The following is a 24,670-nucleotide window of genomic DNA, read 5'->3' as shown; positions in this document are numbered from 1 at the left end:
AGTCTGTGCACTTTTGCCAAATTATTGAAAGTTTGGCTTTGCTATGGAGGAAATGGCTATACATTTATGAGAAATTTTATGAAATGAGTCAAACAATTTATTTGATACATTAATTTTTAGTCAATTATTTTCAATAGGCTGAAACTAGACAAATCCAGCTTTATATATTAAATGCATCTCAAATACATCAATCAAAAATTTAGTGCTGTTTCCATCCATCCAGTTAATCTAACCTAAACCCTTTCATACGAGAGAATCTTTCACTACCATCTTGGAGAGTTTGAAAGCCTGAATATCACAAACAAGTTGTGACAGAGCCAAAGAGAATACTCAGGTCACAAGGCACAATGAAAGTAGTCTTCCCTTTCCTAACCGCCGTATCTGAGCGGGGCATTGTCTTTATACACTTTATTGAAAAGCACATATCAAAATGGATACAAAACCATACACAAGAATCTCATTGCTTTTTATTAAGTCAAGTATAAAGCATTTCCAAGAAACGTGCAGCTATCCAAATGTTTGGAAAACATTCCTTTAACATGAGAAAAACTGGGGAAGAATTAGCCCATCTTTATACTTCAGGAGCTATGCAATGCAGATGACAAAATGCCCAATTCCTGAGCAAGGCTCACAAGTGCTGGTCCTTTCAATTACTATGTTATTCTGGATACACAAAATAATAGGTAGAATGTTAATATCTTATAAAAATATCTAAAGTAAGGTGGAGTTCAACACATGAGGGAGTGACTCAAAAATTCTGCAATGTTAGACAGAATAAAGATTTTAAAGAAATATTATTCTGCTAGGGATGGCAAGATGGCTTAGCAGTTAAGAGCACTGGCTGCTCTTCCAGAGGACCCCAGTTCAATTTCCAGCAACTACATGGGAGCTCACAATTATCTGTAACTCCAGTTCCAGGGGATCTGACATGCTCATACTAATGCATATTTTAAAAAAGATAAAAAGAAATATCAGTTGCAAACACAGCATAAGGCAATGAATTTTCAAGTGTCACATTACTTTTGTTATATACTCTAAAATATACATACTGTTTCATATTTTTACAAAATAGAGATTTTTCTCTTCAAACTTCATTTCTATTGTCATCTATTTAACTTGGCCAGAATTGCTTAGTATCCATCACTCTACCATCATCTTTGGAAGTTCTTGAAAATTATTATGATGCTGAAGGTAAAATTATGCAAAATCTTTACTTACATTTGGGCTCATCTGTTGTAACAGCCAAAATAAAATCATATGGAGTCATGAATAACTGTCCTTCACATTCTATAGATGCAAATAAACGAAAGCGTCTCTCTCGAGATGTAGCATAGAGGTCCAAGTCTTCAGTAACAGCTCTGCCAGCAGCAACCTATGGTTAAGAAAGTAGGAAACATTAACTGGGAGAAACACTACCGTCTTTAAGGCAGTTCCTCAGAAAATTGGAAATAGTTCTACCTGAAGACCCAGCTATACCACTCCTACACCCAAAAGATGCTCTAACATATAACAATGCTCTATAATGTTCACAGTAGCCTTATTTATAATAGCCAGAAGCTGGAAACAACCCACATGCCCCTCAACTGAAGAATGGATACAGAAGATATGGTATAATTACACTAATGGAATACTATATAGCTACTAAAAATGATGACTTCATGAGCTTTGTAGGCAAATGGATGGAACCAGAAAATATCATCCTGAGTGAAGTAACCCAGACCCAAAATGACATACATAGTATATACTCACTGATAAGTAGATATTAGCCCAAAAGCTTAGAATACCTATGATACAACTCAAAGACCATATAAAGCATAACAAAAAGGAAGGCCATAGTATGGATGCTTCAAACCCACTCAGAAGGGGAACAAAAGAATCAGAGGAGGCAGAGGGAGGGAGGAATCTGAGTGAGAGAAGGGAGGGGAGTGAAAAGGGGTGGGGTAGGACAAGGTATGGGAAGAGACAGGATAGAAATCCAGAGGGCCAGGAGAATGAATAGAAATAAGTAACTGTATGTGTGTGTGTTTGTGTGTGTGTGTGTGTGTGTGTGTGTGTGTGTGAGTTGGGGGTTGGAACTTGGGGAACCACTAGAAAGTCACAGACACCAGGGGTGTGAGAGGTTCCCAGGACCCAGGGGGTGATATTAGCCAACAGCAGGGAGATAGAACCTAAAGAGACTACCTTATGTAGACCACATGGCCCCCAGTGGAGGGGTGGGAATTTTAAGCCACAATTGTTCCTGTCTAAAGGAACTACAGGACAAAAATGGAGCAGAGGCTAAGGGAAAGGCCATCCAGATGCCCCACTGTGCTATCCATTCCATCCTCAGACAGCAAACCCAGACACCATTGCTGATGCCAAAAAGCTCTTGTAAAATGGAGCCTGGTATGGCTGTCCTCTGAGAGGCTCTGCCAGCACCTATGACAGATGTCAATACAGCCAACCACAGGACTGAGCCTGGGGACCCCAATGGAAGAGTTAGGGGAAGGGCTGAAGGAGCTGAAGGGGATTGCAACCCCACAGGAAGAACAGTATCAACTAACCGGACCCCTCAGAGTTTCTATTGCTACTGATAGCTAGCTTTATTCCTCTGTGATTAGAGAGATTATTTTAATGTTTCTGTATTCACTGAAAACTGCTTTGTGTCCTATATATGGTCAATTTTTGAGTATGAGCCATAGACTACGGAGAAGAATACATATTCTTGTTTCAGTGAAAAGTTTAGTAGTTTTCTGTTAGTTAACTGATTTATGATATCATTTAATTACAGTCTTCCTGTTTAGATTTTGTCTGGATGACCTGCCTATTGGTGAGAATGTCGTATTGAAGTCACCTACTATTACTGTTTCAGTTAACCCCTGCTTTTATATGTAGCAGTATCTGTTTTATGAAGCTGACCATACCAGTGTTTGGAGTGTATATGCTTAAAACTCTAATATCGTTCTGGTGTCTCCACTTAATGAATGTGAAGCAATTTTTGTCTTTTCTGATGTTTTGTTTGGAAGTCTGTTATGCCAAATAATATACACTATATTTTTAATTTAAGGTGTCAAAACAGCCTCGCAATATGGATTTTTTTCTGACCCGGTAATACAGATGTCTATTTAGTCATCTCCAACTATGTTTTTGGTAAGGTTTAAGTTTTCTCCTTATAAACATTACAAATGGTTGATAATTTACTCATAGTTGAATTCCAAACAAGAGCTTTTACTTCTACTTTTATTTTTAACTGGTTATTGGTTATTTCTTTTGTTTTAACTTTTGGTTTCATTAGATACCCTGGTTATGCAGCCTTGGTTGGCCTTGAACTTAGGATCTTCCTGCCTTGGTTTCTAGAGAGCTGAGACTATAGGAGCGTACCACCAATCTACAATTCAAGTGGTTATTTATGATGAATAGCAAAATGTGTTGACTTTTATACATTTGCTTTGTATTTATACACCTTATTAAATATTGTCATCAGTTTAGTTTTCTCTTAGATTTTCTAAGTAAGTATATTTAAAAGGTGATACAGTTTACGTGTTAACTGGCTTCACTATTAAAAGTCTAGGTGTGTAAACTGACATTTAATAATACCAGAAATGCTAATGAACTGTCAATAAAAGCAATCTTTCCTACTCATGTTTACAAATAGGCTCTGCTTACATAGGAATGGGCATTCACATAGCTCCCTTTGTTCCATGAAAGTGAGTGGCTTTAGAACGCTCTTAGAATTCCTTACTCCTCTCGCCTCCTTAAACTTGTACCACAATAGGAAAAATAAAAATCAGCAAAAGTTGATTAAACCTTCAAACAAAAGTCTTAAAAATATTGGCAAGTTAAAAAAAGTATAGAAATCTCTAAAGAAAATCTCAAAATATACTATATAAATGTTTATAATTACATTTTCTATAGTTTAACCATGTAGTTTCCAAAATGAATATTTAACACCAACTAATTAGATAATATAGATTCATTCTTATTATAAGCACTTGGTGTGAGTCTCATATACAAATAGATTAATTATAAAATAGTCAAGTAGGAGATTACTGACTTTATCTAATGTTGTTTTAGGGACATATCTGAGTAACCAGGGTTAATTTAATCATGTTCTCCATAAGTACATCTAACTACTTTCAAGTATTTCCATTTACATGCTTGTGTCTCTGGAGTTATCAACAGACTGTTTTCTCAGAGAATGATCTAGTAGCACAAGATAACCATTTAACCTGTCCAAGGTGATACGGTATTGTTAAACTCCAAGGTGGACAGGAAGCTAATAAGTAGCAGCCCACGGAGCCCTGAGAACAGCTCACAGGCCAGACTCTCTGAGGAAGGAACAAAGTCACACATCACCAAAGTCTCAGCAGGAACTCAAGTCCTTAAAAGACTTGGCTTTGCTTTTTAACTGTCCTAACTAAAAAACAAACAAAACAACCCCAAAACTCAAAAAACAGAGAAAAAGCCACACAAATAAAATAAAATGTAATCCTGTAAAGTTTTAATATCACCTTAATGACTATTCAGAAATAGTGAAAAAAATTTCCAATTTCACCAATAATGAAAAAAAAATGCATGAAGTCAGGTTACTCTTGTCAACTTTGTTAGCATTAAGATGGTAATGATCTTGTATCATATTTTTATTATTTTATTTATTTATCTACTTACTTACTTTACATCCCATTCCCCCACTCTGTCCCTCCGCCCTACCCCTCCCCCTCCTCCTCAGAGACAAAGCTCTCCACTCCACATATTAATGTTCTGAGTCTTTCAAAACAATAACAACACCCCAGCCATTTCCCTGGAATACAGACGTGAATCTTATTTAGATTTAGAACCCTTTTACTATAAATATACTTGTATTCATTAGCTCATTTATTTTGTTTTAAATATAATTTTTGATTACTAAGTCCAATTTTTCTTTTTAAAAGTTAGTTTCTAAAGCTTAAGATTAACACAAATGTCTTTTTTTTTTTCCTCCGAGACAGGGTTTCTCTGTGTCGCCCTGGCTGTCCTGGAACTCACTCTGTAGACCAGGCTGGCCTCGAACTCAGAAATCTGCCTGCCTCTGCCTCCCAAGTGCTGGGATTAAAGGTGCGCCACCACCGCCCGGCTAACACAAATGCCTTTTAAGAATTTCTTTTTCAGTAAATGATAATTACATATCAAAATTTACAATACAGTGAAAATCCATCAGTTAGTATACTATGTGAGTCAATGAAGAAAACTAGTATAAATGCTAACCAAGCTTTTACTATATTTGTCTAATCATTAAAACATTAATTGCAAAATAAAAATCATTATCAGTTTGTATTATGCAACTGAAAAAGTATGCCTTTAAAAATGGTAACTGAGCATGGACTGAAGGGATAAGACGACTGGAGCCCTCAAAGCTAGTCATTCAGGACATTCTAAGTTTCCACAAAGTGACAGTCAACTGATTCTTGAAAAGCTGAAGAAGTGACAGCTTATACTGTTAATTCTAAAGAGAGGATTTAAGTTCACACTAGCTATCAAGAAAATATAGCCTCAGAAGCTGGAACAGGAGCAGAAACAGAGATCAAAACTGAGCTACTTTGTCTTGGAAAAGGAAATCATGTCTCAAAAGAAAATGTAGCACCAACTTGCTCATTGCATCTTCCTGGAGAAGCTTCCTCAACACGGTTTTATGTGTACTCTTGCCTCTGGATGCTTTTGATACAACCAATGGCCCTATTATGGTAGCTTTTATGTATAGGAAGACACACTTGTTAGGTACAGTAAGCAGCACATATTACATATATACACCAGTGTGCTGGTCTCTCTGCCTGGTGTCTGTGAGTCACAAAGAAGCTAGACTATGGGTGTGATGCAAAATTCCTGGTAGCAGAGCACCTGTCAGTGTTTGAACATACAGAAGGCTGGCTAATTCTAGTGGTCCCAATCTGCTTAGAAGCAAGCTGCCGAAAGGCTTTGTAGGGCCAAAGATGTGTTTGCATATCCACCTATCTTCCTCTTGGGGCCTCAGTGGGCCACACCTCTGACACTAGGCCGTGCAACTGCTCCTCAGAGCTTCAAGATGATGAGATGTGCTGGCAGCTACTTCACTGAGCCACACTATTCAGAGACAGCTTGGAGCAGCTTCCTAAAGACTCCAGGTTATCATATAAAGATGGTAACGGCTTAGGGTTAACTGTTTCAATGAAAAGACTTTATGGGATTCGTTTTTTCACTTTGATTATTTCAAAACGAAGATTCTAATTTAAAAAAAAAATCTCATATGCAGGAATATACTAACAAACCTGGTTTAAGTCTTCAAGTTGAAAATAATTCTTTAGACATCTTTCTTAAGAGATTAAAACATAAATCTGTATATTTTGATTTTTCACTTGTGTATGTCTGTGTGTGTGCATGCACATGCACATTAGCAGACTCTCTTTTATCCTTATGTAGGGTCAGTACTCATATATGTCTGTGTGTATGCATGCATGTGCACATTAGCAGACTCTCTTTTATCCTTATGTAGGGTCAGTACTCATATGTCTGTGTGTATGCATGCACATGCACATCAGCAGGCTCTCAGCCTTATGTAGGGTCCAGGGATCAAACTCAGGGTTGGTAGCAAGCACCTTTACGTACTGAGCCAGCTCCCTGGCCCTACACAGTTAGATTTTAAACAAGGTATTTATGTAAATACAATGTTATGAGGTATATACAACTACAGTTGATTGTACACAATCATTTGTTTCCATTGCAAAATAGGTTTTTCTTCCATAATATTTTTTTTCAAGAAAGAATTCATAAAATTCAAAAGTATCAAGAACAAACAGACTTTATATTTTATGAGAACTTTACCAGTTTATATATCAGGAAATTCTAAAGAAAGAAAATTTAGATTTCTAAATTGAATAAATACTGGGTGTTTAGACACAGGGAAAGCCTTTAGGTGTTGAACAAAAAGACAAGTTTCAATATAACTTGGAAGGGGTTGAAGTCAGCAGGATACAGAAGCAGTTTCATAAAGGGTCTTAGAAGCAGCTATAGAGAATGAAACACCAAAACAGGAGGGCTGGAAGATGGAGCATATGACATAATTGGCCTAGTCTCAAGCCAAGCCAAGCTCAAACCTGCTCTGGGGCTCATTCAGAACATGTGACACTCAAGAGGTTTGGTAGCACGCAAATTGTTGCTGTCTGCTTCTGAGATGAGTGGATCAAGCAAAGAGCAGCCTGGGTCAGGAAGAAGAAACTTAGTCCTTGGAAGATTAGTGTAACTGGGGTAGGAATTCAGGAACTTCCTTTAGATATAAAATTGGAACTGGGTCACAGTGATCAGTTACATCTGCAATGTTTAAGTGACCTCGTGAGCAATGAACTCACTCCTCATGTAATTCTATTGGTCTTAGTGTTTGTGGTGAAGTTGGACTTATAGACAGATGAAAGCTGATAGAGTTAATTTATCTTTGGAAATAAAACCTATCCAGGATTTTTATTTTGTTTTTCCATATGAAGGTGAGTATTGTTCTTTCAAGGTCTGTAAAGAACTGTGCTGGAATTCTGATGGGGATTTCACTAAATCTGTAGATTGCTTTTTTTAGGATGGGCATTTTTAGTATGTTAATTCTACTGACGCATGCACATGGGAGATCTTTCCATCTAATACTTTCTTTAAAGACTTAGAAGTTCTTATCATATAGGTCTTTCATTTGGTTAAGAGTTACCCAAGATAGTTTATATTATTTGTAGCTATTGTGAAGGGTGGTTCCCTTCCTGTTTATCCAGCTACTTCACTGAAAGTGTTTATCAGCTGTAGAAGTTCCCTGGGACAATTTTTGGGGTCACTTATGTATACTATCATATCACCTGCAAAGAGCAATACTTTGACACCTTTCTTTCCAAATTGTATTCCCTTCATGTTATTTAGTTGTTTTATTGCTTTAGTTACAACTTCAAGCACTATAATGAATAGATATGGAGAGAGTGGACAGCCTTTTCTTGTCCGTGATTTTAGTGGAATTGCTTTGAATTTCTCCTCACTTAATTTGATGTTGGTCGTTGGCTTGTTGTAGAAACAACAAACCTGGTTTCATTGAGGCTCCCTGATTGTTCATTCAGTTTGATTGAACTGAATGCCCTATGATTAAGGCTGAAATGTAGTTCTCTATTCATTCATATTGAAATACTTAGTATGCACATGTTTTTTGTTCTTTTTCCAAAGACTTATCTATGTATCTAGAGGATGTATAACAGTAATTAGCATTACTGCCCTGTAATTTCTAAAAGGTAATTTCAACTAACTATAGCTGAGCAGCTCATAATCTTACTCTACAATTAGAAAACTGGGCTATTTCTAAACTAAATCTGGTGACAAGTTGCTATAGTTACCAACCAAAATAACAAGAACTCTAAAATTCTAAAAGTTAAATTTCTTTCATCATTGTTAGCCCAATTTCACCCTGAAAATAAATTATCATATTTCAAAATAATGAAATACATGAATAATTTGACAAATATTAACAATTAAGCATAAAACAATGAGAAACTTTTTTTTGGCTTTAAACTGAAGTATTCTAACTAGACATTAAACAAAAAAATCTTATAATACTATTTCTTTTTCACACAACAGGAAAGCACAGACAGCAAACCTTTAAGAGAAGGCATTGCCGTAGCACTTTAATACTGCAATTTTGAAACATGGTCTGAAGAAGTGCAGGCTGACTAGACCGCTAAGGGTGGCAGTGATGTTTGCGCCTCCTTCTTCTACGTCCCACACTCTGGGAGTACACAAAGTACCACCGCATCTCATTTCCTGTGGTGCCAGAATTGGAGTCCAGAGCCTCATGTGTGACAGGCAAGTGCTCTAACAACTGAGCTACATCTCTAGTCCCAAAGGATCTTTACATGTAGCAAATTTTTAACTAACTGGAAAATTATAGAGATATTATAAAATACCTGTTTAAAACTATTCAAGCACAGGCCTCAAAATTGGCACATGAATTATTTGTATTAACAAGGCCACAGAGTAGAAGATAAAATCATATACTTACTAGAGTTATCAGAAAATTTAAACTTATCTTTTTATAATATTCTTTCTAAGAAATTATATCTTATACTTTCTACAAAATAATAACAGTATGATATTCTTTTTTCACATTAGCAGCAAATGTTTAGGGACTCTATCTCTAGAAAAAAATCTATTTTTCTTTATTATTAAGAACCTGTGAGCTTCACTTCAGGTTCTTGTCTTATGCTTTATATTTATTAAAAAAAAATGAATTTGAGCCTGAGGAGATGGCACAGCAGATAAGAATACATATACAGGTCTTACAAAAATGAAGACATGATTTTAAACCCCAGCATCTATATAAAAGCTGGGTGTGGGCTTATGGGCTCCTATAACTCCAGAGCTGGGGGCGAGGTAATTACTGAGGCTTAATGGCCATGTAACTAGCCTCAGGAGACTGTTTGCCAAGGGAATAAAACAGAGTTATTAGGACACCCAATTGATAGCATCTCCTAGCCATGGGTGTGCGTGTCTGTGCACGTGTGCGCGCGCACGCGCGCATACACACACACACACAGACACACAGGGAGGGAGAGACAGAGGGAGGGAGGGAGGGAGGTAGGGAGGGAGGGAGAGAGAATATTTAGTAATAAAAGTTGGTAACAACCACTTTTAGGTTACTAGGTGGATCATCTAAAAAGGTGCTTCTCAACCTTCCTAATGCTATTACCTTTAATACAGTTCCTGTATTCCTCATGGTTGTTGTAAACTTCAACCATAAAATTATTTCATTGCTATTTCATATGAATTCAAAATTTGTAACTGTAATTTTGCTAGTGTTATGAACTGCAATGTAAATATTTGATATGCAGGCTATCTGCTGTTCTTCCCCCAAAGGGGTTGCAACTCACACCTTGAGAACCATGGTTCTAAAGTCAAGCTGACAGAACTAAGATTTCCTTACAAAGTAGCAGAAAACTTTTAAAACTGTACTTTTAATTACTGTGCTTTCTAAAAAGAAACAAAAGTAATATGTCAATGCAATTATCATCCTGGAATTTCCAAGTGCAGAGCTTTGCAAACAATATTTAGACGTTACTTATTACTGGAGTTTAACTAGGGCCTCCAGGCAACAGAGTATATCATTATCGTTCCTATGAATAACAGAAAGCAAAGGTTTGCTGCCAACACAGTCTCCTGTTACTTCAGGTCAGCAATGTGAACATTTACTCTGTGGTAAGGTCTGGTTTTCCCAGGGAGGCAAGATTAAATGCCAGATAAGAGATTTACTACCAGACAATTAGAGAAATTAATGCCTACAAGCTGATAATACCATAAAAAGGTAATTTGAAGCAATTACTTAAACAGTGAAGGTTGCATTACTTTTATTTTTAGCAATCAAGAAACATATAAATGAGAATGAAGAATAGTAGGGAAAGTTAATATCATTTTATTAACCAGATTATTGAGAACAGATATCATTACTAGTTTCCTTTAAAATACTTTTGTTTTATTTAAATCAAATCATCTAAAAATTCAAGATAAAAAATTTATTCAATTATTCATAGGAAGTTGAACATCTGGTAATAAGTTCTATCTGATGCTGGCAACTGTATCAACAGTTTTATAAAACATTAAAGAGCAAATAACGTTTTTTTTACATTCCCAGTTAAGAATCTGTTGGGCAAGAATCTTACAGGACATATTCTATTCAAGTAGCTGGAAAAGTTGTTCATGGTAGTACTTTCTCATATGGCTTGAGGCTCATTTAAGAATCTAAGAAGATAAAAGACATAACACTTTCATAGCTCACTGGGTGGTCCAAAGGTTAAACATCAAATTCCCAGTGTGGGAAAATCCCAAAGCACTCAAGGTAAATGTTTTGATGCTTAACAAACATATCTATATGGAAAAACACAGCTGAAGACAAGCCAGAAGTATTTTCCTGGCTGAGATCAGATAAGAATAAAGGTGTTAATAAACAACTGGCCATTTATGAGGGTTTTATGTGTTTGGCTATTTTGTTTGCATGTATGTTAATACACCACTTACATGCCTGATGCCCACGAATGCCTGAGGAGGGTAGGTCCAAGAATCAACCCTGGACCTCTGAATGAGCAGCCACAGTTCTTAACTGATTAGACATCTCTCCAGCCCCATGCTTTTAGTCTCTATCCAGATTGCTGTGGGGGCTTATTCTTTACAGATTCGTTAAGTACCTTTCTTAATAACTGATAAGATATAATATAAATAGCTTATAAGAAATGAGCCATTCTTAAGATGGTCTGTTCTTGTCTGCTGTGTAGCTATCTTATCCCTTAAGATCACCCTTGCTCTTCAATTTCATGTTTTCTTTCTCTACTGACTACTTCCCTCTGAGTGTGGCCACTGTGCTGCTCTTGAGTCGCAGAAGCTTCTGACCTCCCCAGCTAGCTCCCTCCTTCTCCCTTTTCCCTCTTTCCTGTCTTTAACAGCAGAGCTACTGGAGAAAGGAGTCCATGTTCCCTAGCTCAGATTTTTTCTCCTCCTCCTTTGAATTTAGGCAGGCTCTATCCTCTTCCTCCACTAAGTCTGTGTGTCAAGACTTTCAAGGTTGGCAACGACCTTCTTGTTGCTTACTCCGAAGGGCAATTCTGTTTTCATCTTCCACCTTTTCACAGAGTTACTAATTCCCTTGAAAAAATTTATTTTGGCAAGTCCCCAAACTTTATAATTCTGATATCCCTCTGTCTTAGCAGTTGCTTTTTGGTAATATTTTAAACTAAAAGTATACTTATTTTTATATGTGTGCATGTTTGTCTGCATGTATGTTTCTATCTCTATCACGACTATGGGCTGTGTAATCCTCAGCTCCTTTTAGTTGCTCCTTGTCAGGCATTTGGTCACAGAAATGAGAAAGTCAACAAATACATATGTCTTATAAATAGTTTAGTTGACTTCAGAAAAACATAAAAGCAGAAGGTAATTGTGTAAAACATTTTAATCAAGCATCTTCCCTGGAATGGGAAATTTCCTTTTAATAACTTATCCTTAACTTTCAGATTCATATATTACAAACTATCTGACACAGACTTCCATTATGTAGACACTGCTCATATGGAACTTGATGTAGAGACAAGGTTGGCTTCAAATTTACAGATTCTCCTGTCTCTGCCTTCTAAGTGCTGGGATTAAAAGTGATTATTATAAACGATTCAGTGTTGTGTTTAGCCAATCAATTGAAAGTTAAAAAGAGAATGCTCAACTTTTGAACCTCTAGAGCAGCAATTCTCAGCCTTCCTAATGCTGTGGCCCTTTAATACAGCTCCTCATGCTGTGCTAACTCCCAATCATAACATTATTTTTGCTGCTGCTACTTCAAAATATACTGTTGCTATTATTATGAATCATAATGTAAATATCTCTGTTTTCCAAAGGTCTCAGGTGTCCTCTGAGAAAGGTCGTTGATCCCCAAAGGGTTGTGACCCACTGCTCTAGAAGGACAAAAACCAAGAAAATGGATCACAAATGAGGAATCATATCTTCATAAGACAGCAAAAACAAATGTGAACATGTTTCTAATCACAATAAATGAAAAAGTGATAAAATGCCTCATTAAAAAAAAAAAAGAAAGACCTCACAGGGTTAGTAGGATTGCTCAGTAGGGCAGGGAATGCTCTTTATGTACAAGATTCCCAGCATACTCAAATACAGAAAGAGAAACTCTCATGTACTTTTCAAAAATCCATAGAAGTATCCCTTAGAACTGTCACAATTAAACATTACTAGAAATATCTGAAAATACATGGAATTAAAGGTTAGAAGTATTAAATGTGATACTGAAAAACTCATAATCAACCTTGAAACAAATAGCTATAGATCATTAAGCAACTATTAGAGAAATGTATTGTGAATTAAATGAATTCAAAGTAAAAAATTCAAAATTATGATGTTAATACATCTCTTTAAAATGGAAAGAAACTCTAAGGCCTCAATAACAGACTTATATGATCCTATTATTAACAGTTTCCATAAAGAGACTGTGTAAACTGACCATTTATCATTCTCTACAAAATTATCAATGTCAAATGTGGAAGTTATATCAGTGTAAGGAAATATTTATACAGTAGAAACAAACTTAGAACACAAGAAGAAATGGAAGACATAACTAGATGATTTCTAGAAAAGAAACTTTCAGAAGTTCTCTACTACAATTAATTAAGACCTCATTAATTAAATTATTAATTAAAGCCTATGCCTTTAATCCTAACAGTCAGAAAGCAGAGGCAGATCAATTTCTGTGAGTTTAAGGCCAGTCCAGTCTATGTATAAGTTTCAAGCCAGCCCAAGGTACATAGAGAAACCTTATCTTAAAATAAAAATAAAAAAATCTCTCTATCTCACAAATTAACAGGAAAACAGGAAGCAAACTGTGCAAAAAATTACTGAATAATATTAAATAAAAGTGGAATATAAAATATGGAAGCCTATTAATAATTGCATATGAAGTATATCCTGGTTAAACTACATTTTAAAGGAATATGGGCAATGAAATACATACAGTTGATTTAGGGATAATATAAAATTAACAAAACATATAGTTGGCAAAAAAGTCATAGAAAGTTGGTCTTATTTATAGAAATACATGTTTATATGCAGAAAAACTAAAATTTTAAAATGGTCTATTATCTGTTTAAAAACTGTTATAACTTTTGTTGATTTGTTCTCAATTTTAATTACCAAGTACATTCTGATTATTGTAACCCCCTTCCTCTCAAATTTCCTCAGCACTCCTATTAAGCCCCTCTGCGCTCACAATCCCCTGTCAGATCCTCCACTCCTAGTCCTCAGACCCACTGAGTTTAACCAGGATCACCGTGTGACCATGGGTTTGCAGCCCATTGGACACTTCAGTGAATACACAACTGCAGATATTTACTGCCCCTACCTTAAAATCCATCAGTAAGCAACACTTACTTCCTCCAGGAAGATGTGGGCCATATGGGCCCCTTTCTAATACATGACTGACTGCTGATGGACTCAGTATATGTAAGTCCACTGTAGATATCCACAGATGTTGGGAAGTTATAAAGTCAATATTCTTAACCTTTCTCCATATCTTCTTGCTCTTGTATTCTTTTCATCTCTCTTTGGTAATGACTCCCTAACCTTTGAGGTGGTGGTACAAATGTCCTTTATTTTGGACTGAGTACGCAACTGTCACTTAAGAATAGTGTGCTATCTTTTAATATATATATATATATATATATTGAGATTATAATTACATCAATATATTATTTTTTAACAAGCAAGTAGAAAATACGTTAGTCTAATTTTGAAAAAAGAGTTAACAGTCTATAGAGGTCATCACCAGGGTCGTACAGAGAGCAAATCAATCTAGGACCTGAAGTCAGGTGTTCTTACACCCAATGCGCTTTCCTATTACACAACTTGGTATATTGGAATAAAAGTGCACTGCTTTTGCAATCCCTCAGGCTTATGTTCAAATGTCAGCTTCACAACTTTCTATTTAGGTAACCTTGGGAAAAATACTTAAATCTCTCTGAACTTTAGCTTCAAAATAGATAAACACTAAGCCTACAAAATATAAAGACTAAGCAAAAAGTAGAAAGAATGCTTCTTTCTCTGGTAGTCATTCTATCCTTCTATTAATTAACTGGCTAATTCTTGGAGCAGTCTAGCTGTTCAGCTCTAAGCCTCAGGTCTAAGTGTCTGTGCTGCTGTAGGTTCAATGAGCGCATTCTGCTGTCCATGGTTATTCCTGCATGTCCTCGCGCTTCTCATCTGCCTTAAGCTCTACCACTCTTCTCTCAGTCTCACTTACTTCCAAACGTCTAGATATACAATGTGGAGAATTTACTACTTGAGAGTCACACTCTCGCTCTACTCATCCTGGCCACACAGGACCAGCTGGGCAATGCCCCTGCTGTGGTGTGAACAGGAAGACACCCCTTAGACCTATGCAGTGAAGGCTTGCTCTCCAGCTGGAGGACATGCTGTTAACTGTAGGAGGTGGGGCCTATATGAAGGAAGTCAGTCACTGGGGAGGGTTCCTGCAGTGTGTCTTATTCCCAGCCCTCTCTTGGGACCTCACTGCCTCCTTCAGCTCTGACATGAACAGCAAACTCCTGCACATGCTTACGCTCCTACAGCCATGCTGTTCTGCTTACGGTGCTTCTCCTCATGGCTAAGGAGCCAAGGGCTACACGCTGAAATCTGTAAACCCCAGAGCCAAATCAATCTCACTTTTGCATATATTTTGGTGACAGGTACAAAAACTAATAATAGGCTCTAAGAACATTTTTATAGGCTGAAATTAAAAGAAAGGAACACAGATATATCATCAATGTTTACACTATTTTCCTCCAAGTAAATCACCCTGAACTTATCAACTATATTACTCGGCATGAGCCGCCAAAGCACAACAACAACAACAACAACAACAACAACAAGCACATACTAATCAGTCTAAACACCAGAGTTCATTTCTAACGGCTCTGGAGGTGGGAAATATTAGAGCATGGTGCAGGCACAGCTGGCGGTTGTAAGGGTCCTCTTTCGGGTTTCCAGATACCTACTTTCTTCTTCTGTTCTCCCAAGGTCAACAGGTGGGATGATGCTATCTCTCTGCCATTGTTATCCTTGACTATTACTTATCACATTCAAGGTTAGAGCTTCAAGATGGATTTGTGGAGGATACCAATATTCAATACATACGCTGAGCAACTCATCTGCCCCACCCCCACTTCTCTACACTCTCATGCAAGCTTCATAAATGTTCCAGCAGGTCATTCTTACCAAGTGGGCATTTCACTCTGTGGAACACTGTGAATGTTTTAGATCACCTGTAAACAAACAAGACAGTTCTTAAGATCAGATCTAGAATCCTTTGCTAGAATCCTTTGGTGTCTGTCAGTGGAACTGTATGCTTCTTTGTCCTATGCCGAGTTTACCTAGCCAACAACTTCCCTTGAAATTCCTGAAGCCCCATGGGTTGGAAGGAAGTCTTCTACATGACTGCATTGACCACATGGCACCCCATTGGTTTCAAGCTGCCAATCCAAGCATGCCAGTCTTTTTGTCTGCTAGACTTGGCCCAGCATCTTGGGATTCTGCAACAACTGAGAAGACCCAAAATTCTGACCCAAGGAGAAGGTTTTCCTTGCACATCTGCTTCTGTCTGGAGTACTCTTTCAATCTCGTCTTTAATCTCTTCTTCATAGCTAACCCTTCACAGTGATCATTTTGTATAACTACAATAGTGGACACACTAGATATTTGTTAGAAACCACAGCTATTTAACACCGAGAATGGAATTTTAATCTATGTGGTTTTTATATACCAATACTGGGTAGTAATAACTTGTAAATATAAGTCTATCAGTTGTAACAAATACATCATCATGATGCCAGATACTGGGAGGAAGGGGACTCCACATATGTAGATGCATGGGAACTCTATACTTTCTGTGTTAATTTAAAACTGTTTTAAAAAGTCTGTTTTATTCTTAAAGGAGGGAAATTCTGTCAATATTGCTCTTAAAAATACAGCACACATAGGAAGTATGTATTTCTAAAAAAATAGTGTAAAAGTATCATAAAATTTTTAATTTTGAATGGTAAATATATAACTTTTTAACTCTTAAGCTTAGAAAAAAATTACATAAAAGCAAATAAGAAAAATACATATAGTTAAATGGTGTAAAATAAAAATAATGTTCATGTTTTTCCTTACAGAACTCATTGAAAAACAATGTTTATTGCTTTGTTTTTATACAACACTAAGGACTGAGCACATGGCCTTGTACACATACAAGCTATATAAGTGATATACAATGTTGTTTATTAAAACTCATACATTTGAAATTTTGTTAGTTCTTATAAAGAGAACTTTAAAAGTTAAGTTATACACCCTAACTGATTTGAGAAACATTTTTATCCCAATGATTGAATTTGTTGTATTTTTATTGAAAAAGGTTTTTTCATACAATACACTCCTGTAGTGTTCTTCCCTCCCCCATCTCTTCCCAGCTCCCTCCCACCTCCCTCCCATCCTCTTCCAGATGGTTGGACACTGAAGCTATAAAAGGGGAGCTACCATACTGTGCATTGAGGAAAAGTTGTCTCCTCTTGAGATGGTTCATCATTATGAAACGTTCTAATTTCCAACCAAACCTATTTTCTCTTCTTCCTAAGAATGTGTCTAGAGTACATTTCTCAATCTCTTACATTTAGATATAGCCATATTACTAAATTTAGAAAATGTGAAATGGATGGAAGGAATATATATCATTACCAGGCTGGATTCATAAAATATCTTCATCTGTGTTCCTTTTTAAAAAATGTTGTAACTGTTTATGACTCTGATTAATCTTGTAAGCTGATTGTTCAAAAACAAAACAAAAACAAAAACAAACAAAAACCTTACCTATCACTCTGAGTGTCTGAGTAACGATATGGGAACAGAAACATGGAGAAGCCTTGCTAACCGTATACCTACCCACCAAGAGAGGTAACACCAATAAACTTCTATTGAGTTAATCCACTGAGATATGAAGGTATAATTGCTATTGCAAACTGACATACTTTAATACAGTGATTTTGAAAATTATAGTGTATATTAGCTTGACTGTCTTAGGAATGATATTAATGTCTTAATGGGAAACAAAATGAAAGCATACCATCCGATAACATGCTCAGGTTCCTTGATGGAGAAAAGCACATCTCAAGGAAAAGAAAATCTTCCTAGAATGTGATTTAGTCCTTAGGGGAGGTTCTTTGGTTTTTCGAGACAGGGTTTCTCTGTGTAGCCCTGGCTGTCCTGGAACTTAGAACCTGTGGACCAGGCTGGCCTCAAACTCAGAAATCCACCTGCCTCTGCCTCCCAAGTGCTGGGATTAAAGGCGTGTGTCACCACTGCCTGGCTGATGTTTACCTTTTTTAAAACTTTCATTTACCTTTGGAAACTCAACCTATTCCAAGTTGTTCCTTAAGTTGTTTTCCCCTAAAGTTGCTTTTCTGTTCACATTTCATACATTGGAAGCCATGCCATCCATTTTATGAGTTTTAATACTTGATGATTACCAACTTTATTTCTATCGTAAAGACTCCTCCACTGAGATTCTGACCTATGTATCCAACTGGAAATTTGTCCTTCATCTTAATCCTCATCCCACTCTTTAATATGGATTTTATTTTATTGGTGGTGATACTGGGGTTTGAACCCAGGGCCTCCTCAGTGCTAGGCCAGGACCCTGCTACAACACTACCTACCAGCCCTCATTTCCCTCTGTAACTAAGAATTCCTACCCAGTTTTCAAGTATCATCGTAAGGCTACTTTTTCCAGGAAGACACATTTTCAGGTGTGGTGTCTGAGGTATATGTCTTTCCTGTGTGGTCCCATGATATACACTATTTTTCCCATCATGTCATTTTAGCATGTTGCATTCTGTGTTTTCACCATGTTATAAACTGAGAACATATATTCATTTTATTTCATTTATCATTAAATCCCTAGTACCTATCTAAATTTTTCAAATTTATTTTTGAGATAGGACCTTGCCATATAGCTCAGCCTGAGCTCAAAGTCACTATATTGCCCAGGCTTCATATAATCTTCCCGCATCTGCCTTCCCAAAGCTGAGATGATAGGCGTATATTACCATACTTGTCCCTAATAACTATTCTATGAGTAAAGTATTTAAATGAACAATGGCCAGATTGATATATTTATTATACTTCCAAACAGAACATGAAACAGAAATCTTGATATTACATCCATGAAATAAAAAAAAAAAAAAGCAAAAGAATAATGGTACAATAATTTAAAAAAATATTAAGCACTTAGGGCTGGAGGCACAAATCATAATAGAAGATGTAATTTGCCTGTTCAAGGTCCTGGGTACCATCTCCAGCATCATCAAAATAAATAAAATAAAAAACAATTATTAACACAGACATGTCCACTGCCATAAATGATCATCTTTAGAAAATGTATTATCCTTTAGCACATCAAGGATAATTAACATGTTGCATGTTACTTAAAAGAGAGAAAAACAGAAAGTGAGGGACTGTCGTTGTTTCATTATGAACTATACCCGTATGCTTCTGTTCTGAAGACATCTGCCCACGTTGGTGGTGCTCTTTAAGGCACCTGAGGAGTCTTTATGAGTTGAGGGAAGTGTGTGTGTGTGCGGGTGTCACTGAAGGAGCCTAGGAAGGTTTCCTCCTGGCTGTCTCACAGCGTACTGTCTCCACACGTTTCTGCGCTGTGAACTGGCTGCTCTGTATGCTTTCTCTGCCATGATAGGTTGAAAACGTTCAAAACTTTGAGCCAAAATAAATCTTTGCTAGCTTAAGTTTTTAAGTCACATTATATGATCAAAGAGATGCAGAAGTAACTAATTAGGGATGAAAGGAGCCACTTGCTGACAGAACTACTAAATTGATAGCTATTATGAGCTAGGTGGTGAGCAGTTTCAATACATAATTTTACATATACATCCACCTCAAAATAAGAAAGATATAAAAGCATTTGATTAAATACTAATGCTGAGAGACTAAATATGTATACAAAGAAAGTCACTTTATCACATGCTTGATGAAAAAATAAATATACACATTTTGTACCTACTACTGCAAAAAAATCCTTATAGTTACTCTGTCCATACCTGCAGATGCTATTATAACTTAAATTTCTAGTCATCAGCCCTCATGAATACATGGTACAGCATGGGATTTGTCTGCTCAGGGGCCTGGGCAAAATCTCAGGTATATAATATCTTATACTTTGGCAACAGCCATTGTCAACTTTCATGAGGTGATATGCAATGGGCTTTAATTTGTACTATCTTTCATATGCAAAGTAGTATCCAAAATTAAGGCTCAGAAAACTTAGAGGTGACCCTGAAAACTAAAATGGCCCTTCACGGAAGATTAGCGCACATCATCACTTCAGCCATCCATGTGGCCGCTCATAAACTCGGCCACAGTAAAAACAGGCCCAAGGATGAGCTCTGTGACAGACAACACCCTGGCAAGTGACGTGAGTGAGGGTTCGAAAGCCGAGATACATTTCTGTACAACTATACAGGATTACAATGTATTCTACCACTTCACGCTCACAATTAATTTTTAAAACTATCTTAGCTTAAATAATTTTAAACTATTCCATTGAAGGTCACTACATCTGGAGGTGAGGGTCAGCAAGAATGACAACAGGCCAAATGTTTGCTGTCTCTCATCTACCAATACAACTTGATTTACACATCATCCTGAAATATCCACAGTGTGTGTTTTCCAATGTTGATGCTGGATGTCTGTTATATACAGAAAAAAAAAGTGGTTTGAATTTTCCCAAAGAAGTGATTTAGGATGTAACCTCAACTGGAATTAGAAACTGGACACTTGCTTCTTCTTGAAATATGCCTTAGCGTAATAAATTAAAGTTGAAAAGGAAAAAAAGAAAAGTTGGTAGAGAAGGTAAATTAGTTCAACTCAATCATTCTTCAAAGTGTGTGTATGAGTCACTTGTCTGGTGTACCAGGCTCTTGGAGATGGCACTATTAGGAGGTGTGGCCTTGCTGGAGAAGGTGTGGTTTTGGTGGAGGACATGTGTCACTAGAGGGTGGGCTTTGAGGTCTCAGAAGCTCAAGCCAGGCTGGTGGCCCAGAGTTCTCTTCTGCTGCCTGTGGAGTGGATCACTCTTTGCCAGCACTATGTCTACATGCCACCATGCTTCCTACTATGACAGCAATGACCTAATCCTCTGACCTGTAAACCACCTTCAATTAAATGTTTTCCTTTATAAGAGTTGCTGTGCTCATGACATCTCTTCACAGCAACAAAACCTTAGCTAAGACAAATAGGATACTGACAAAAAGCAACTTGGAGGCAAACAAGGTTTATTTGGGCTTGAGGTTCCAGTCCATCACTGTGGGAAAGGCATGTAGCAGGAGTACCAAACTAGTCTGCAGGAAGCAAAGGGATCCCATTTCATATGCTTGCAGCAAGCAGAGAGAGAGTGGGAAGTAGGCTAGATTATGAATCTCAAAACCTGTCCAGTAGACACACTTCCTTCAGCAAGGCACTGCATCTACAGATCTATAACCTTCCTAAACAATGCTTCTAGCTAGGGAGCAATCATTCAAACAAATGAGGCTCTTGAGGATATTTCATATTCAAACTGCAATACATACATGTTACATATTATATATATTACATATGTGTCATATACTCACTATATAGTGTATGTGTCATATATGTGTATGTCAAAATACTATATGATGCATAAATATATAAATGCAATAAAGTATAGGGTTAATATAATTATTTTAATGACTCTTTAACCTTTAGGTAGAATATCTTCATTTCTTTAAAATTATTAAAGATAAATTACAGAGTCTCTAAGAAGATAGCCACATTTTCCTTAAAACAGCCCAGCCCTATGATGGTTAATGTTGGCTGTCAACTTGATAGGACCCAAAACCACCTAGGAGACAAATCTCTGAGCATGCTTACTAGGGAGTTTCTTCATTGGATTAAGTGGGTTGGCAAAGACCCACCCCAACTGTGGTTGACACCATTCTGTGCACTGGACTGCAAACAAACTGAAAACAGTGAGCTGAGCATGAGCATACATCTCTCTGTGCACCCAGTCTGTGGATGCCATGTGACCAGCTGCCTCACACTTCTGTGGTCATGCCGTCTATTCCCTGATACTGTGAGTCAAGATAAAACTTTCCTTCCTTCAGCTGTTTTTGTCAGGTACTATTCATGGCAACTATGATGCAACTAATACAAATCCCAAATCTGCATGGATCTGGGAGAATAGATATTTTTTCCTCCAGGTTATATACAAAACCTAGACGTCTATAAGTGAATGCATCTCTTTTTTAGTTATGCTGAAGTTTGGTTATAATGCCCAGTGGATGCATTTAAAAAAAAAAAAAAAAACTTAAATTAGCATTAGGACGTTAGGCTTAAATTTAGACCAGCAGCAGTTCCAGAGAAGAAAAAAAGAACAGAAATAGTATAAGAAACATTCTAAGAAACTTTTTGACATGACTTTCCACAGTGAAAGGCCTTTAGTCATGAAAGCACCTAGTATGAGCAATGAAAAAATGTTCAAGCTAAAGCTCCTTACAATGAAAATTCCAATATTCAGATAATAAGAAGATGATAACATGTTTTATAGAATGAAAAACTATCACATGCAAGAGGTACGACAACTATAATGTTGAAGCAAAGACTGGGACAGGGAGACACAGAATGTCAGCATCAGTTTATTTCTAAACTATCACACAGAAAATTATATGCACATGAAGCAACCCTAAGTAAATACTAATAGATAATAAAGGGCTTAGGGAGGCTGGTCTGAGATAGACCACTTATGCAGCATGCATGATGTCCTGGATAATAAAGGACCTAGGAAAGCTAGTCTGAGATAGACCACTTATGCAGCATGCATGATGCCCTGGACTTGGTCACTAAAAACATTAAAAAAAAAAAAAAAAAACAAAGACACAAAATAAATGAATAAAGGCAAAAAGAACAAAGGTTTACTACACAGCAGGCATTCCATTTTGTTCCAAATCTATTAACTTATTTATTGCCCACAGCATTGTTGAGTCAGTGTCTAGCTTTTTGAGTACACTCATGTAACTATGTGATCCAGTCTCTCCAATCTAAAGGTAAAGTTAATTTTTAAAAGGAAGGAAAGCAAACACTATTTGCATGTTTCCTACCATGTTAATCTGTTTCCAGACCAACTACAGTTGATTAAAATTTCTCAGGAGGTCGATCAAAAGACAAATGTCACGCTACTCTCCTGAGCCACAAAATAACATGTGTGTATGTGTGGGGTGAAGGCTGGCAACGTTTGCTAGTACTTTATCATCTATTTATCTATATAAAAGTACTTTACATGGTGTGCTTGTGATTTAACATTAAGCAAAAGTGCACAGCATAGATTCCCTAACCTAAAAGCACTGCCAGCCTTCATCTGAAACATACAAAAGAAGTTGTGTACTTGTACATGACACTATAGATTTACATACAGGAGAAAAAAATACAAAATTCCATTAAGGTTAAAAGGGGCAATAGTTCACTAAATTTTGTCATATCCTTCTAGTCTTGATGTGGAAATATTCCCTATGCTAATTCACTAAGTCATTTACATGACAATTAAATACAGAGGGGGACAGGAGGTGGGGAACACATCCCTTACTCTTCTTGCCTTACAGTCTTTACCTTATATCAGAACTACATTGGAGCTCAACGTGTTTATCCGATGCTTCCGCAGTTAGCTTCACTCGTAGTTTACCACCTTTCATGACCTATCTTCTGGTGTGTTTTAACCTATTACGTCAGGGATTCTGGTTTTATTAAAAGAAAGAGAGATATACTACTTTTGAGCAATGTTTCCATTTCCAGCATGACAGTCTCTCTCTTGGGGCTGCCAGACACTCATGAGGCAGATTCTGATATCCAAAGACACCTTCAGAACGCATCCAGCACTCGCTTCCAAGTATCATTTTTCTCATGCCCTCTCTTTCTCTTTCTTACTCATCATCACTTTAACATTATGGTCCTCTATCACTTACTTCTTCGTGTTCACGCCTGTCAAGTCCTTTACTTGTGACATTTGTGTGTCTGGAGGGGGTCGGGTTTGTATCTGGTTGCTCGGATGCAACTCGATGCATTCATTAGCAACCGGAATGGTCCTGAGGCAAGGGTGACAGCATCATCTTCATCTTTCACCGCTCAGCATCCTCCTGCCCAGGGACGCCTGGCGTACATCTACGCTGCTTACTGGAGGGTCCTCACTCGCTCTTACAGAGTTCGCCGTGCTTCCACAACCTCCACTGCCAAGGGTCGGCCAAAGGCCACCGCGACCCCCCAAGCCCTCCCAGGGCAGGTGGGACACCTGGCAGCCCAACCCTCTGGCGTCACCTGCGCGCTGCGCGCACGCGCCCAGGCGCTTACCGTCTCCTTGGCAGCAGCCACCGGGATGGGCAGCAGCCCCCTGCCGCGGGGCGGCTCCTCGAGTTCTGGGACCGCTCGCTCCGAGGGGTCGGCTCTGGGGTCCCCGTACAGTTGGTAGCACACAAGGCCGACGAGCCCCCCGCCCGCTGCCGCCGCGATGCTCAGCTCGCCCCAGCGCCGCCGCCGCCACGCCGCTGCCTCCGCTACGGCCCCCTCGTCCTCCTCCCGGCAGGAGAAGGGCCGGCCCGACATCCCCGGAGCGGTCCCCGCAGGCCGTCCCCACGGCGAGAGGAAGGGCTGCTGAGGGGCGAGCGTCGGCGACAGCCGAGGCGGCGGCCACAGGAGCCTCCGCAGCGCAGCCATAGCGGGAGCTGCGGACCGAGCCGAGGGGAGGGAGGGAGGGTGGGAAGGGAGCAGAGGGGCGGTGTGAAATCTCGCGAGAAGTCGGCTCAGGGCTGGAGCAGGGAGCGGACCAGCGGTCCTCGGTCGCCCGGTCGGGCTTTCGCCGAGAGCAGCCTTGGGATGCAGGCGTACGGCGGAGAGAGCTCCGAAGCCGCCCGAGGCCAGGCGGTTCTCCTTCGTGCTTCCTCAGCCCAGCAACGCAGCCGTTAGAGGACGGCGCCCGCAGCCACGGCAACCAGCAAGGGAACCCAGGCCTGGGGAACCGCTGGTAGGCGGAACTCCAGGAGCCGAGGCTGCGGGGTGACCCGGCGCCCCTCCGAGG

The 24,670-nt window shown here is 38.3% G+C and overlaps 1 protein-coding gene across 8 annotated transcripts in view; it reads right to left on the bottom strand.

Moving 5' to 3' along the window:
• The window catches only part of Micu3 (mitochondrial calcium uptake family member 3), a 94,650-nt gene extending 70,308 nt beyond the window's left edge, over positions 1 to 24,342 (bottom strand). For 7 of the 8 annotated variants that reach the window (XR_004109891.1, XR_004109888.1, XR_004109889.1 and 4 more), the window contains exons 1-2: positions 23,947 to 24,342; positions 1,219 to 1,372 (exon numbers count right to left, since the gene is read on the bottom strand). Coding sequence is in view for 4 of the 8 variants with exons in the window: in XM_031339576.1 (XP_031195436.1) it covers positions 1,219 to 1,372; positions 23,947 to 24,309 (517 nt within the window). In the remaining 4 variants the exon portion in view is untranslated. The other variant, XM_031339579.1, reaches the window with a different exon arrangement.
• Positions 24,343 to 24,670: the final 328 nt, after the last annotated feature.

Source organism: Mastomys coucha, unplaced genomic scaffold, assembly GCF_008632895.1.
Source record: "Mastomys coucha isolate ucsf_1 unplaced genomic scaffold, UCSF_Mcou_1 pScaffold22, whole genome shotgun sequence".
NCBI lineage: Eukaryota > Metazoa > Chordata > Mammalia > Rodentia > Muridae > Mastomys > Mastomys coucha.
This window is presented reverse-complemented; position numbering and strand designations above follow the sequence as displayed.